At 48.5% G+C, this 14086-nt stretch overlaps 8 protein-coding genes and 1 non-coding gene across 9 annotated transcripts; all 9 read left to right on the top strand.

Annotated features, from left to right (window-relative positions):
• Nucleotides 1-45: 45 nt before the first annotated feature.
• Nucleotides 46-1002, top strand: GL50803_0010711 (Serine/threonine protein phosphatase; the record flags this gene model as incomplete). Its single annotated transcript, XM_001707673.1, has 1 exon — nt 46-1002. The coding sequence occupies one exon, from the start codon at nt 46-48 to the stop codon at nt 1000-1002; it is 957 nt and encodes a 318-aa protein (XP_001707725.1).
• Nucleotides 1003-1052: 50 nt separating this feature from the next.
• Nucleotides 1053-4550, top strand: GL50803_0017430 (DRE4 protein; the record flags this gene model as incomplete). Its single annotated transcript, XM_001707672.1, has 1 exon — nt 1053-4550. One exon carries the CDS (start codon nt 1053-1055, stop codon nt 4548-4550), a length of 3498 nt encoding a protein of 1165 aa, XP_001707724.1.
• Nucleotides 4551-4695: 145 nt separating this feature from the next.
• GL50803_0010708 (Sir2 family protein) lies at nt 4696-6738 on the top strand (the record flags this gene model as incomplete). The annotated part of the gene is made up of 1 exon (XM_001707670.1): nt 4696-6738. The coding sequence occupies one exon, from the start codon at nt 4696-4698 to the stop codon at nt 6736-6738; it is 2043 nt and encodes a 680-aa protein (XP_001707722.1).
• A 39-nt stretch (nt 6739-6777) lies between these two features.
• On the top strand, nt 6778-8457 carry GL50803_0010707 (NAD-dependent histone deacetylase Sir2; the record flags this gene model as incomplete). Its single annotated transcript, XM_001707669.1, has 1 exon — nt 6778-8457. The coding sequence occupies one exon, from the start codon at nt 6778-6780 to the stop codon at nt 8455-8457; it is 1680 nt and encodes a 559-aa protein (XP_001707721.1).
• A 52-nt stretch (nt 8458-8509) lies between these two features.
• GL50803_00t0021 lies at nt 8510-8582 on the top strand. Its single transcript has one exon. It is a non-coding gene; the product is annotated as a tRNA-Phe (tRNA).
• A 221-nt stretch (nt 8583-8803) lies between these two features.
• On the top strand, nt 8804-10225 carry GL50803_0010705 (uncharacterized protein; the record flags this gene model as incomplete). Its single annotated transcript, XM_001707666.1, has 1 exon — nt 8804-10225. The coding sequence occupies one exon, from the start codon at nt 8804-8806 to the stop codon at nt 10223-10225; it is 1422 nt and encodes a 473-aa protein (XP_001707718.1).
• A 49-nt stretch (nt 10226-10274) lies between these two features.
• On the top strand, nt 10275-11423 carry GL50803_0010703 (Ankyrin repeat protein 2; the record flags this gene model as incomplete). Its single annotated transcript, XM_001707664.1, has 1 exon — nt 10275-11423. The coding sequence occupies one exon, from the start codon at nt 10275-10277 to the stop codon at nt 11421-11423; it is 1149 nt and encodes a 382-aa protein (XP_001707716.1).
• A 102-nt stretch (nt 11424-11525) lies between these two features.
• GL50803_00102263 (Kelch motif-containing protein) lies at nt 11526-12518 on the top strand (the record flags this gene model as incomplete). The annotated part of the gene is made up of 1 exon (XM_038045606.1): nt 11526-12518. One exon carries the CDS (start codon nt 11526-11528, stop codon nt 12516-12518), a length of 993 nt encoding a protein of 330 aa, XP_037902041.1.
• A 60-nt stretch (nt 12519-12578) lies between these two features.
• Nucleotides 12579-14075, top strand: GL50803_0015270 (putative Ubiquitin protein; the record flags this gene model as incomplete). The annotated part of the gene is made up of 1 exon (XM_001707663.1): nt 12579-14075. The coding sequence occupies one exon, from the start codon at nt 12579-12581 to the stop codon at nt 14073-14075; it is 1497 nt and encodes a 498-aa protein (XP_001707715.1).
• Nucleotides 14076-14086: the final 11 nt, after the last annotated feature.

Below are 14086 nucleotides of genomic sequence, written 5' to 3'. Positions count from 1 at the left end.
CCCTAATCTCTGCAGGAAGGATTAATTTAAAAATACTCGGAAACGATGCCAGGAATAGATGTCGATGTCCTTCTTCACAATATTTACCGGCATCAGCGGCTTCCTACCCATATCGAGATAATACAGCTAACGGACTTGGTCAGAGATATATTCTTCACAGAAGCAAATTTGCTCTCTCTTGCTTTACCAATCGTTGTCATAGGAGACATACATGGGCAGCTCTTTGACCTCTTTGAAATTTTCAAGATTGCTGGGGAAGTCCCAAAGTCTACTTATCTATTTTTAGGTGATTACGTTGACAGAGGGACTCACTCACTGGAGGTCATCATCTACCTCTTCCTGCTTAAGATAAAGTACCCCAAGTCCATATACTTACTCCGTGGGAACCACGAGGATGAAAAGATCTGTCAATCCTATGGGTTTCAAGACGAGATTCGCGCTAAATTCTCACACTATGATATTAATCACCAAAAGGATGTTTGGAGAGCGATGATAGACACGTTTGAAGCGCTGCCTATTGCTGCCTTAATCCAAAATGAGCTATTTGCAGTTCATGCAGGGCTTTCTCCATCCTTTCAAATAATAGATCAGATGCATACCATATGTAGATTTAGAGATTTCCCCGAAGGACTTTCCTGTCTCTTCAGTGACCTGCTGTGGTCTGACCCCTCGGCAGAGGTTCAGTGTTTTGAACGGTCTGCAAGAGGAGCCGGATGTTCTTTTGGATTGATACCAGTTCTCAAATTCCTCCATGACAATCAGCTCTCCCATATTCTCCGGTCTCATCAGCTCTGCTATGAGGGTTTTGTATTGATGTTTGGCGACCTTCTCTCAACAGTGTGGAGCGCTCCCGATTACACTCAGAAGAAAAACTTTGCGTCTGTGCTAACGGTGAGCGAGAACCTGGAGAGAAACTATGAGGTCTTTGAATGTTCAAGCGATTTCGACATGCGGGCTACTCTCTCTACGGGTATGAGTGGTATCCTGCGGAACCTCTTCTAGTCGTTTAGTTTGCCAGTAAATCCTCGGGCACAGGATGGATTTAAAAAACTATGACAGAGTCTAGCAGTATCTCCATGTACCATGCGGCGGTGCATCACATCTTCCGGAGATGGGACGCATACGAAGGTATTCAGGCGGACAATTTCTGGCTTTACCAGACAAGCGACTTTATGACGGCGTCTCCATCTTCTGCTACAGCCTCCCTGCTACGCTTACTGACTGGAAATGACATGAAAGGTGTGCCGGTCCTCTTTATGAAGGCCCAGAGGACTGTTTTATTTCTCCCCATTAACGAGCGCGCCCACAAGACGCTTTCCTTGTTCACGGGAAGATCTTCTGAAAACATCGAGACAGAGGTATTGCTAATGGGCAAAGGCAAGCCTCCTCCAGGTCTTGCTGAAGCAATGGAGCGGCTTAAAGCGTCCAAGACACGAACCCTTGGCGTTATGTCTGCTGACATTTCTATTATTGAGAAGAGCGGAAACAAGTTAATGGAAGAACTCAGAGCGCAGATTGCAAGCATGCCAAACTTTTCTATGAATATCGATGTAACTGAACTTGCTCTAGATATTCTTTCCTTTATTCCAAGTGGTTACCACAGCCTACTTCGCGCTGCCAGCCAAGAGGCCTTATCATGCTATGGAAAAGTTTACAACGCATTAGAGAAAACTTTCGGGGGTGGTCGTTGCTTGGAGTCCCAGCGGCGAACGATGCTAGACGCCGCCATCAATTTGGCCTGTGGGGGCTCTGCAGACATTTCCAAAGAGCTATCTGCTGGCTCTGGTGCTCGATATATCCAACTTACAGAGCAACAGCTTCTTGCTCTTAACAAGACGTCCCGGCTCACAGCCTCCGTGTCTCTAGTTAGCACAGCCACTAAAGACACTCTAGATGACAGCCTGTCGACCGTCTTACGTAGAGCACTCCACGCATCTGTGTTGGGGCATAGTGTAGTCAATGAGCTGCAAATCGTCTCTGCATCTGGACCAGAGCCTGGTCGGCTCGCCCTGACAAACGTAATTTGCGCTGTCACACGGAATGGCATGACAGGAGCCGTGGCTAGAACAGTCGCTTGCGCCCATATAAGTATTGCAGGAGCTGTACGGTCTGCTTTTGAGGCAGTTGAGCGAGTACACAGGGAGTCGTTTGATCTGGTGAAAGAAAACACTTCGCTATCGAGCCTAGCAGAGCAACTCCTTAGTGCGCGAGCCAACACCTCAAGCACACTTACATGCAAGCGAACCAATCTCTCCATTTCTCTTTCCTTTGACAAGCTCGAGCTAGGGGGTGTTTGTGGGGCTCCCACGGGCGCTGGTGTTACAACGAAGGAACAAGCTCTGGAGGCACTTCGCTCTTCTGGGCTTGCTCCTCTCTGTCTTGGGCAAGACTCTCTTAGCAAAAGGACCGCAGAGACTATAATCACTGGCTCTACCCCGCTCTTCCTTACTACTGCTGCTCATGTTACAATTCCAGATAAGGGAATTTCATTTGACATTGTCTATGGAGATACTATCCTTTTGGCACTCGCTCACTCCAATGACACGCAGCACGTACTGACAGGGCCAGACAACATGCGTAACTCCACAACTGCATGTCTGCGAGGCTTCTTTATGATCACAGAGTCGGGAGAAACCAAGGCCGGTGGGTTGGCTACGTCTCTCACTCAACCTTCAGAGTCATCTGAAAGCGATGAATCATCAGATGTGCAGGTCAGTGTTATGCGTGATCGCAATATAGAAGAGCGCCGGCATGTGCGTCAGGAGCGTGCTAGCAGGCAAAAGGCTCTCAACGAGAGTCAGGCTCGCCTAGGGTTGGAGCTTAAGCAACGTATAGAGGAACGGTTTCGTGCAGGACGACAGAAATTCCGTAAGGAAGGTGTGGTGCGAGAGATTGCTATGGCGTTCTCCAGCGTCAACGACTATCCGTCAGCGATAGGAGGAGATGATTCAATAATCTATAAGATGACCACTTCTGACTCTCTCTTTATTATGATTAACAGCAGGCCTGTTCCGATTCATCCGAACATGATTCATAGCATTAAGATTGCTGGGACCAATGAGGCCGGTGTTACTCTTATAAGGATGCAATTGGCTGCTCCAGGTGTTGTGACTGGTAAGGCACGAGACAACTACCCTCAGCTAGAGCTGTATGGCACGTCTAATGTATTTCTGAAGGAGATTCTCTTTGAGTGTGCCGCAAGCAAAGCAGAAAAAATAGTGGAAGAGTTGACCAATCACTTGACGGCATTCAGACAGAAGCAGCAAAATGAGTTACATAGAAATGAGCCAATCCAAATTGACATGGATATAGACAATCTGATGGGCGAGGCTGTGAAGAGCGCAATACTGAAGCCAGAAACCATCTCCCTGTTCCAGTCCAGCAATCCGTACTATTTCCATCTCTCTAGCTCAAACCTTAACCAGCCTCTACAGGTACGGCCTAACATCGAGCGGCAACGTTCTAAAGAGGGAGGAGGGCTACACGTCCATGAGAATGGTCTGCTGTACCTTTATGGAAACCCCTCAAGGCAGATAAAGATCTGCTTGCTCTATAAAAACATTAAGACGTGTGTCTTTGAAAAGCTGCGGGATTCCTCCCACATCGCTATCCTCTACTTCATGTTTCGAACCCCAACATCCATAAAGCAGCTCATCCTGGGAGATCTTCCCAAGGGTGAGTATGACGAGACTGTCCTTACAAAGCCACAGAACGGGATTACCTTCTTATGCAACTTTGAGACCGGCGTGAGGCTGAGTAGTGGCGTTAAGCCAAAGACCGACCGAGAAGAGGTCGAGCACGAGCGTGCAGCTGCACAAAACATGCGAAAGGCAAACAAAATTTACGACCAATTTCTATCGTGCATGAACGACGCACTTCACGCCTATGAGGAAAAGAATCCTATCTATGCTGGTCATTTGTTTAAGGTCTGTACGCGAGATAGAAACTACCCATCATTCTTTGCTTCTTACCAAGGCAACCAGACATTCCATATATATAAGAACAGGAGACTGGGGTGCATGGAACCAAAGACCCAGTTCATCGTTGCTGTGGAAGACTTAGACATGGTGGTTTTCGAGAATCTGAACTTGTATCGCGATTCGACATTCCACATGACTTTTCATTACAGAGACATACGCATGGACCCTGTCACTATCAGCTCCATTCAAAGTAAGTATGTTCACGAGCTACAAGACTGGGTCAATGCAATGGGTATTAAGTACTATATTACTCCTGAGACGACTAAGTGGAAGGACTTCACTGCTAAGTACTATAACAAGCGCGAGGACTATGTTGAGTTCCTCGAGGGCGGTAGCTGGAACGCCTTCTTCAAGTCAGACTCAGAGTCCTCCTCTGAAGAGCAGGATGATGACAGTGATGCTTTTCAAGAGAATAGCTATGATGAGGACGACGAAGACGATGAGATCACGGGCTCATGCGCGACATCAGAGCCAGACAACCTGCAAGGAGACGATGAATTTTCATCCGAGGTCATTGACTTTGAAGAGGAGAGCGAGAGCGACCATCGAGACTATAGACGCAGACGTTGAGTACCCTGTGTCATCTTTCTAACTAGGCGTTAGAGATCAGTTTCGTTGCTTTTCCGCCTGCCTCTACGCACTCTAAGATCATCCCTTAAGCTAACCACTACCAATCAGAATATATTAGACACTAGTAAATCTGGGTTCAAAATAAATGCCTGCTAATTATGGGCAGACTCTCAAGCGCCTCGTAGAGAGTATTTCCAGAGCCAAGAAAGAATCCATTGTCATCCTTGCTGGTGCAGGAATTTCTGTCGCAGCGGGAATACCGGATTTTCGTTCCAAAGGAACAGGTCTCTACTCTCAACTCGAACGCTATAACTTGCCAACGCCCACCTCCATGTTTGATCTCTCGTACTACTGCTTGCGTCCCCGACCGTTCTCCTCGCTGTCAGTATCTATCTTCCCGTCTTACAAGTATAAGCCCACCATGGCACACCACTTCTTTAAGATCTTAGAAGATAGGGGTCTTGTGCGATTTATCTACACACAGAATATCGACGAGCTTGAAATATTTGCAGGAGTGTCTCCCCGGCGTATTTTGCAGTGTCATGGAAGCTATTGTAAAGGCTTGTACTGTCTAGGGAATGTCTCTGGTGTGTGTACCTACCAAGTGGAAGACCAGAACGTTTTCCGTGCTGCAGCCATGGACCAATCTGTCTCACATTGCCCACGTTGCGGTCGGGTTTTAAAGCCCAGGATAGTGTTCTTTGGAGAGCAATTACCTTCGGAGTTTCAGCTTGCCCCCGAGATAATTGGAGATGCAGAAAAGACAAGCATGTTGCTTATCCTCGGAACAAGCCTTACCGTTGCTCCATTCAATTTCCTGGCAGAAATGGTTCCAAATGAGGCACTTAGAGTGCTTATTAATCGCGATCCAGCTGGATACGTTAATCAGGCTCTCCGCTTCTATGCCAATGCCCACCCTGAGAAGACAGCAGCTGACGTGTTTGCCAATGAACAATTGATGCAGGAGGCCCTCGATCTTGTAGGTCGGGACGGAATGGACATGTTCCTTCCCGGAGACATTGAAACAACTATTTCATCGCTTGCTGAACTAATGGGTTGCAAAGACGAACTTGTCAACCTTAAGAAAGATTGTGATAACAAGTTTGAGTCTTTGCTTGAGAAGGAGTCCAAAGAAGCTAAGGAGGCAACCGTGGACGGAGTCACCGAAGCGCTTGTCCCATTCTTTTATTCTAAGAGTCTTCGTGTTCCAACATCCATCGCTATCACGGGACAGACTTCAACTGGTGAAGCCATTGTTGGAATGTTAGGGTTTTCTACCAAGTCTCAGCTTGCATTGATGCAGAATGCAAACGTCATTGCCTCAGAGAATGTAGTTGTAGATATAACACGACTTCCATCCAGTGTTTTCACTAAATTCAAGACGATCCTTGATGCAATTGGTTTCTCAACATCTACCAAGGAACTAGCAATTCGTCATGCTAGCTACCATAACACAATAGGGAAATGTGTCTATGCACCTCTGAATTGTCATTGGGCGTCGTACTGTCACAGCTTTGTTGGAATAATAAGCTCAAGTGGTGGCGACAGCACGGGAACATTTAATAGTGATGTATGGGACACAATTACCCGCTGGCCAAAGTCTCTCCTTGCCCCAGATATCTCTGTTGAAGAAGCCGGAGACCCTGGCGCAACATATAGAGCACACACCAGCAGCTCGCTTCCCATTAGTCACTTTACTGACTATTCTCTTGTTCCCCTTTGTGATACTCAGACCTTGGACTGCGAGCTTTTGCAGGACCCTAATTATGACGTAAGTCTGTTCACGTCATCTCCGTTGTCCCGCTACTTGGCTGGGTCTGGCGACAACGCTGTTGCCGGTGTGCTGCTAAAGTCCACCACCCTGCCTCAGGAGCTGGATGCACTTCACTTTCGAATCACACCGAAATATGATGATCAGCTCAACGATCTGGTCGAGAAGCTACAGCGGCGTCGTGAAAGCCTTACAGACGATTTGAAGACAATGGCGAAGCCTTACGTGATCTCAGAACTCTCCATTCAGCCTTGTTCATCTGCGGCTATTGTCTCTGTGCATTATCACTCGCCTTTAGCATCTAAAAGGGCTGCTGCTCAAGAGCTCATTTCCTCTTCCTTCACGGGTCTCATTAAGCGTGTTGCCGGAGATCTTATCAAAAGCACTTGCCTTACTGATGAGCCTTCAGGTAAATGATACAGTCGTTACTTCCTAAATGCCTCAGGGTTTAGAAAAATGAAATCGGCTCTCGAAGCCATCCTTCTACACTCTGGCCTAGAGAACGAAGAACTCATTCCTGCAACGGACTTCGCATCTCGGGAGGTATCTGTTACCTCTCTTTGCGACTATCCTGTCCACATCGACATGCGGATTCCGGCCATCCATGATCCTGGATCCAAGAATCTCGTCAGAGTGGATACTGCACCCTCTGCAACGGAGCATCTGGGTGACGAGGACGACGATTCTGTTCTAGACGATCTATCCGGGCACATCTCTCCGGGCGGGTTTCGTCTCTGGATCCTTTCTTTACTAGAACTTGGTGTTCCTCCAACACAGATTCTCGCTGACCTGGGCTTGAAGCTTCCGAAGCATTCCTTTGGAAACGATGTGCTCTTGGAGTTCTTGGAGCAGGTTGTCTTGGAGTTGTTGGAGGTAAAGCTACCGCGCAAGCGAATTACGTCATGTACATCTCCTGAGGCATTCATTTACCAGCTCAGACGCGCAAGGAAGGTCATCTTCCTGGTGGGAGCAGGGATTTCTGTCTCGGCAGGGATCCCCGATTTCCGCAGCAAAAATGGAATCTACAATAGGTTGCAGCAGTACAATCTACAGAAGCCCACAGACATGTTTAATCTTGACTTTTTCAGGGGCAATCCAATACCATTTTATCGCTTTTGCCCCGAGATTTTCCCAGGACCTCAGTTCAAGCCTACTGTTGTGCATCTATTTATGCGATTGTTAGAAAAGCGTGGTCAGCTACAAAGGATTTATACGCAGAATATCGATTGCCTTGAGGTCCAGGCGCAGATCACACAGAAATACATCATCAACTGCCATGGATCGTTTCATACGTTTACGTGCATTGATTGCGGGGCCAAGTTCCCCATGGAGCTTTTGCGTCGAACAGTGGTTGAAGAGGCGTGCCTTCCGTTATGTCGAGAGTGCTTCCAATCGTTTCGACGGAGCTTCCTTTGCGAAAGGGAGCTTGCAGACGTCCATGCAGCTGGCTCTTTGCTGGATGGCGACGGGGATCAGTTTAAGGCTGCTGTAAGAAGCGCCCTTGGAAGCTCTATTACTCCACGCCTGGAAGAGCTGCTGAACAACACCTCTAGTAGTACAGTGCGCACAAATTTCCCGTTTGACAAGGTAACCGAGGGCGATGACCCCTGCTATCTCAAGATAAAGCTAGATGACCTCTGCAGTAGCTCGGGCCAGCATGCGGACGGAAGGTCGAGTGGCCTTCAGATTCGGGGAATTCTTAAGCCTCAAATCATATTCTTTGGTGAGAAGTTGTCATCAGATCTGGAGGAGTTCATCGACGACGATTGTTCTGTAGCAGATATGTTTATTGCAATAGGATCCTCGCTCCGCGTGAAGCCAGTTAGCGGGATTTTGGGGAAGCTTCCGCGCACGGTGCCGCAGGTGCTCATTAACCTGGAGTCGGTTGGACGGCCGCACAACTGGGACTTGGAGCTTCTGGGAGACTGTGATATCATCATGCGTTATCTCCTGACCGAGCTCGGCTGGTGGGACGAGTTTCTGAGCTGCGCCCGAGAGCTCGGCCTTTCGATCCGACGGAACGACGCGCTGGTTGCGCGCCAGAAGGTCTTCAATGACGTCGCCGCGCCGTGGCGGTACAACGTCCGGCCGCGGATCGTCGAGATTGCAGGCTACACGCCCCGATCGCGCCAGTAAACGGGCACAACACAGAAAAAAATACATGTCCTGCCGATTTGCGGCAACCGTCGCCGAGTTAGCTCAGATGGTAGAGCGGTAGACTGAAGATCTATCGGTCTTGGGTTCGAGTCCCAAACTCGGCACTTTCCAGCCGGGGTCACAGAGTGGTTGCTTTGTCGCCGCTCAGGTCTGTGGCGTGGCCGGCTTATGCAGCCGGTTTCGGTTAGGACAGCACATCGGGCCATCCCATGGGATGTGTGCAGAGACGCAATCAGCGAGCAAACAGGATTGTGCTCTGGAGAATGCAGTTTAATAAATATTCACAAATTCCAGCCGTGGGGCAGATAAGCAGCCGGTAGCCCTGATGAATGACGAAGACTGGAAGATTGAGGTCCCACTTAAGCTGAAGGAACAAATAACCTACCTAAGCCACAAGCTCCAGGAGGTTGCAGATGCCGCCATCATTGTTCAAGAAAGGGTCCTCAAGTGCCCCACAAGAAATGAAGTCTGTACCTTGTTGGATCATAAGGTCGATCTGTCACTTGCAGACAGAGTAGAGTCGGAGGTAGGGGACTTCATTCAGAGCACCCAAGCTTCCATCGACAGTCTCAAGTCATTTCTGCAAGAGAGCATTGAGAACATTAGAAAAGATGTAGAGGCACTGCGTAGCGACAGCCATAAGGTTCTTGAGTTTGAACAGGGATATATGCAGCTCCAAAAAGAGACAGCAAGTATTAAGGAACTAGCCAGTACAATCCGCAGTGAGTCACGGAAGGAGATTGACTCTCTACAATCGGGGCAAGGAGAAATACAGAAGACTATTGCTGCCTTAGAAGCAAACCTCTCTAGTCTCAAGGGAGAGATAGCAGACATGATGACGCAACAGACTGCCGCCAGAGACTCCTTTGATGACCTTAAGCTGCTATATCAGCAAGATGCAGATAGGTTTTCCGCTGTTGCTCAAAGTATTCGCTCTGAGGTAGAGTCAGCAGTGGCAGAAATCCCTAAAGTGATTTCAGAAGCACAACAGGCAGCGGAGCAGAGTGTGACATCTCTGATCAAGCAAGAGACGGAGCGGCGCGAGGCCGATATTCAAGGCCTTAACAATACCGTGCAGATGATTAACTCATCCATTAGCCGCATCGATACAGCACAAGCAACTCTGTTGGGGTCCTTTGAGGATATGAAGTCATCAACGCTTACCGATGTTCAGCGAATGCTCGACAACACCTCCAAGGAGCTTCGGCAGTACATCGATGATACCTTCTTAGAATTCTCGTCTCTCAAGGGACAGGTGCAGGAGAGCATGACTGAGCAAAGGGCCGCCCTAGATGACTTAGCATCCTTCTCTTCGGTATTTCAGCAGGCAGACACCCTATGGAAGCAGCACTTTGAAAAGGTAGAAGAGGATATGCGCACACTGTTCCAAGAGCTCAAGCAGCAAATAGAATGTGACGGCGTAAAAGTTCAGGATGCGCTTGCCACGTCAATAAGCAAGACTACGCAAGCCCACCAGCTGCTTCTGAACACAGGTACCGTCTGGGATACAGAATGGAAGGACAGAGAGCTGCTTGTTGATGAGACTCTGACACGGCTCCATAGAATTGTTTATGAGGTAGATGAAGCGGTTGCCAGTGAGACCAATTCAAGGGCAGCAGAATTCGATGTCCTCAGAGACGTGATGGAGAGGGCTTTCTGCACGCTGTACCACCAAATCCAACTTAAGGCTGATGCAGACCAGGTTCGTCGAGCTCTTTGGACGAAAGTAGATAAGCTTGATGTCTAGAATGGTAGATTAGAATCACAAAAAACTTTCGCTTTCTGCCAATCATTCCATGGCACAGCCCAGATATGTGGAGCTTCTAGGGGACACCAGTCTTATGGTTGCTGCGGCTCACAATAACGTGGCGAATGTTAAAAATCATATAGATAAGGCCGGCTCCGTCAATAGTGTGGGCAACACGGCCCTCATTATTGCAGCCATGCGAGACTCATCTGACGTTATTCCTTTACTTCTTGAGCACGAGGCCGGGATGAGAGATGCCATGAAGCGCACGGCACTTATGCATGCTGCTCGCCTAGGGAACTATAACTCGGCAAAGTTGCTCATGCAGAAGGAGGCACGTATGCAGGACAAGGACGGGTGGTCCGCTCTTATCTACGCCACTGTCTATAAGCACGGAAGCATCGTTGACCTCCTTAAAGATACGGAGGCCTGTCTGACCACCACAACCAAATTGTGCGCCCTTAACTTCGCTATCTTCATTAAGAACACGGAACTGGTTGAAAAGCTATTGGCACTGGAGAAGGAAGCAATGGGGCTGACGCCGCTTATGGAAGCTGCGTGTAAGGGCGATCGAGATGAGGTCGCGGCGTATCTGGAGGAGTATGGTGGGCGGCAGGATAATTGCGGCTTGACTGCGCTGATGTTTGCAGCCTCCCATGGAAACTCCAATGTAATACCCTTGTTACTCCAGAAGGAAAGCACCCTGACTGACTCCAACGGTCTCACAGCGCTCATGCGTGCAGCTCTTGCCAATAAGCATGAGTGCGTACGCGAGCTTCTGGATGCTGAGGCTCGGTTGTCACGGCCCGATGGTTGGTTCGCGCTCATGTTTGCAACGCAGAAGGGGTCCATTGAGTCCATTAAGCTATTAATTGAACGCGAATACGACATGAAAAACGTTGCTGGGGTAACTCCCTATCAGATAGCCAAGCAATTAGACAACAAGGAGTGCATGAGTCTGCTGGCCGGGAACGGTCTTCAATTTCTTCTGGAGAAGAAGTATAAAGGTCAGGAGGACAAGCTGGGGCAATGCTCCATCTGTCTTGACGCTTGCTGTACAATGGAGTGCTTGCCATGTGGCCACAAGTGTGCCTGTGTAGAGTGCTCAAACAGGCTTGTGGATATGAATCGAAGGGACTGCCCGATCTGTCGTAGACCCATTGAGAAATGGCAACCAATTCAATCCATAGACGGCTGACCCTAGCAAGAAACAAATGAGAGATTGCTCTCGCACAGTAGTAAATCTCGTAGATACTATCAACCGTAACAAGGTAACAAAAGTGACAAAAATTGGTGGCTCATGGAGCCCGTTCCTTATAGCCTGATCAAGACGCACGAACGTGTATTCGCGGAGTCTCAAGGGGAGATGTTCAGCATTGACCATCGCATATTCATCACCACAGTGTACAATGAGATTTACTACACACTTGTCGGGGAGCTTCGGTTTGTTCTTTATGCGCGTGCGCCACTGCTACGGAACCGCATATTAACAGCCTCTGCGTGCAATGGAAAGATTGCAGTCATTCATGGAGGGTACAACAGGCAGGAGAAGAAGGTGTTGGGCGATCTTTTGATATTTTCTGGCACTGCATTGCGGGCCGTCGCCGCCCCTCACTTGCCACGGCGGGAGCATGCTATTGCACTCCTTTCTGATACACACCTGCTGATCTTTGGAGGACGGACAATATTAACTGACATCCTAAATGATACACACATAGTCGATCTCCACGAGGGAACTGTTGTCGAGTTGCAAAGAGCGGAAACGCAAAGGCCGTCGAGACGATACGGGCACGCAATGGCTGTTGCTAACGACCGCGTCTTTTTGCACGGGGGAACAAACGGAAAGAAATCCTTTAGCGATCTCTGGGAATTTGTATACAACAGGCATAACCCCGTCGATGCCCGCTGGATTAGCATTACTTTAACGCCGGCCCGCAAGTGGCTTCTGCCCAAATTGAGCGGAATTTATAATCACGTACTTTTGCCATATGAGTTCTTATTGATCGTAATTTCTGGCATCGGGAATTATGCTGGCTGCTTCTACATTATCGACATAAGTAAAGGGATTATTGCTCACAGTACCACACGGTTTCCTACCAACGCAATCACTACGCTCGCATGCGTCTATCAAGACTTCATCGTGACACCCTCCTTTTGCATCAACGTTGCTGATGCAGTGTCGGGCTGCTGCTTATTAGGACTTACACGAACTGGGCAATTGGACCTTATTGAAAAACAAGACACATCGTCATACCCCAGCTCTGAGTCTTTGCGAATGTGGGATCTTCAATAGACCGACGAACACTGACCGCATTAGGTTCATACGGTTCAAATTTTGGCTTTTCATTTTAAAATGTTAGACCTATGCATCAAGAACCCCCTGGACAAGAGCGTCGACTTCGAGCTTTCTGTGCCGGACACTGCTCTTGTTGATGATTTACGCACCCAGGTTGGCTTGAAACTGTCTGTCGACCCATCTTTGGTGCGTCTTATTTACAGCGGACAGATGCTTGTTGGTTCCAAGCCTCTCAGTCATTTTGGGATTTCTAGCGGTAGTGTTATCCACATATCGGTAAAGAAAGCAAAGATCGCGGTCCCGACGCCAGCACAGACTGCACCGCCGGTTTCTGCTGAGCAAACTCAGCAACCCGCGCCTTTTCAGTCAACCGCCCCTCAATCACAGCCACAGCAGCAACAGCAACAGCCACAGTTCCCAGCCGCCCCGGGAGACTTATTTTCTAATGCTAACATGAATTCTATGGACTCTGTATTTTCTCTACTCTCGGGAAATCCTATGGTTAGATCCTTATTGGGTAACAAGGACTTCGTTAGGCAACACATTATCAACAGTCCTATGATGCGAGAGATGCTCCAGAGTAACCCAGAGCTTGCGGCACATATGCAGAGCCCCGAGGCAATTGAAATGTTTACTGAACTAATGTGCAACCCCGATAAGCTTCAGGCTGCTTTGCGCGACGTGGATAGCTCCATCACTCAAATGTCGACAACGCCGGGTGGCGCTGCCATGCTTGAACGTCTGCGCCATGATATGAATCGCCTACAGGCCAACCTCCAGTCGATGGAGCGCCCTCCGATAGACCTATTTGGGTTGAACAGGTCGCAAGATGCGGATGAGCCGACGGAGGAGCAGCGTGCAGACAGCCTTAGGGCTTACGAATATTTGCAGAACCTATTCAACAGCGAGAGCAATTCGCTGTTCACTAACTTATTCAACGCTGCATCCCAGGAAGGTCTATTTTCGTATACTCTTGGACGAACCAATCCGCGCTTCTCGGAGTCAGGTTTTCCAATGACATACTCTCAGATGTTGCAGAATGAGATCGTTGAGGGGCCAATCTTTCCACCCCCAACCGTTCAAGATGGCGGGCTGGGCTCCAGGGGCTTTGGTGCCATAAATCCAGATGCGATGATGGACCTTATCAGGTCCAATCCCATGATGGCAGAGATGTTTCGTGAGATGGCGAGAAACCCAGAGCTGATCAGGCAACAGTTTAATAGCCCTCTATTTCAGCACATGATTAGACAGCAATTCGGGAATTCTCCTTATGTGACAGAGCTCCTTAACAACCCTGACCTGCTATCAAGTGTCATGGATCGCTATCTGAACACGGGGACATCTAGCACTAGTAATAATAGACAAATGAGTCAGCCACGTACCCAATCAGAAAACAGCTTTTCTTCTACTCTAGACCAGCTTCGTCAACGATTCACCAAAGAGCTCGATGAGGTTCATTCAATGGGAATCTATGGAAGAGACGAAGAAGTCCTTCAGTTGCTTTCTCAATACGGTGGTAATCTTGAATATGTTCTAAATATTCTTTTCCAATGAGCCCATAGGCA

Source organism: Giardia intestinalis, chromosome 4 (genome assembly GCF_000002435.2).
Source record: "Giardia intestinalis strain WB C6 chromosome 4, whole genome shotgun sequence".
Taxonomy (NCBI): domain Eukaryota; phylum Fornicata; order Diplomonadida; family Hexamitidae; genus Giardia; species Giardia duodenalis.
Note: the sequence above shows the minus strand (reverse complement) of the source record. Positions and strands in the feature narration are given on the sequence as shown.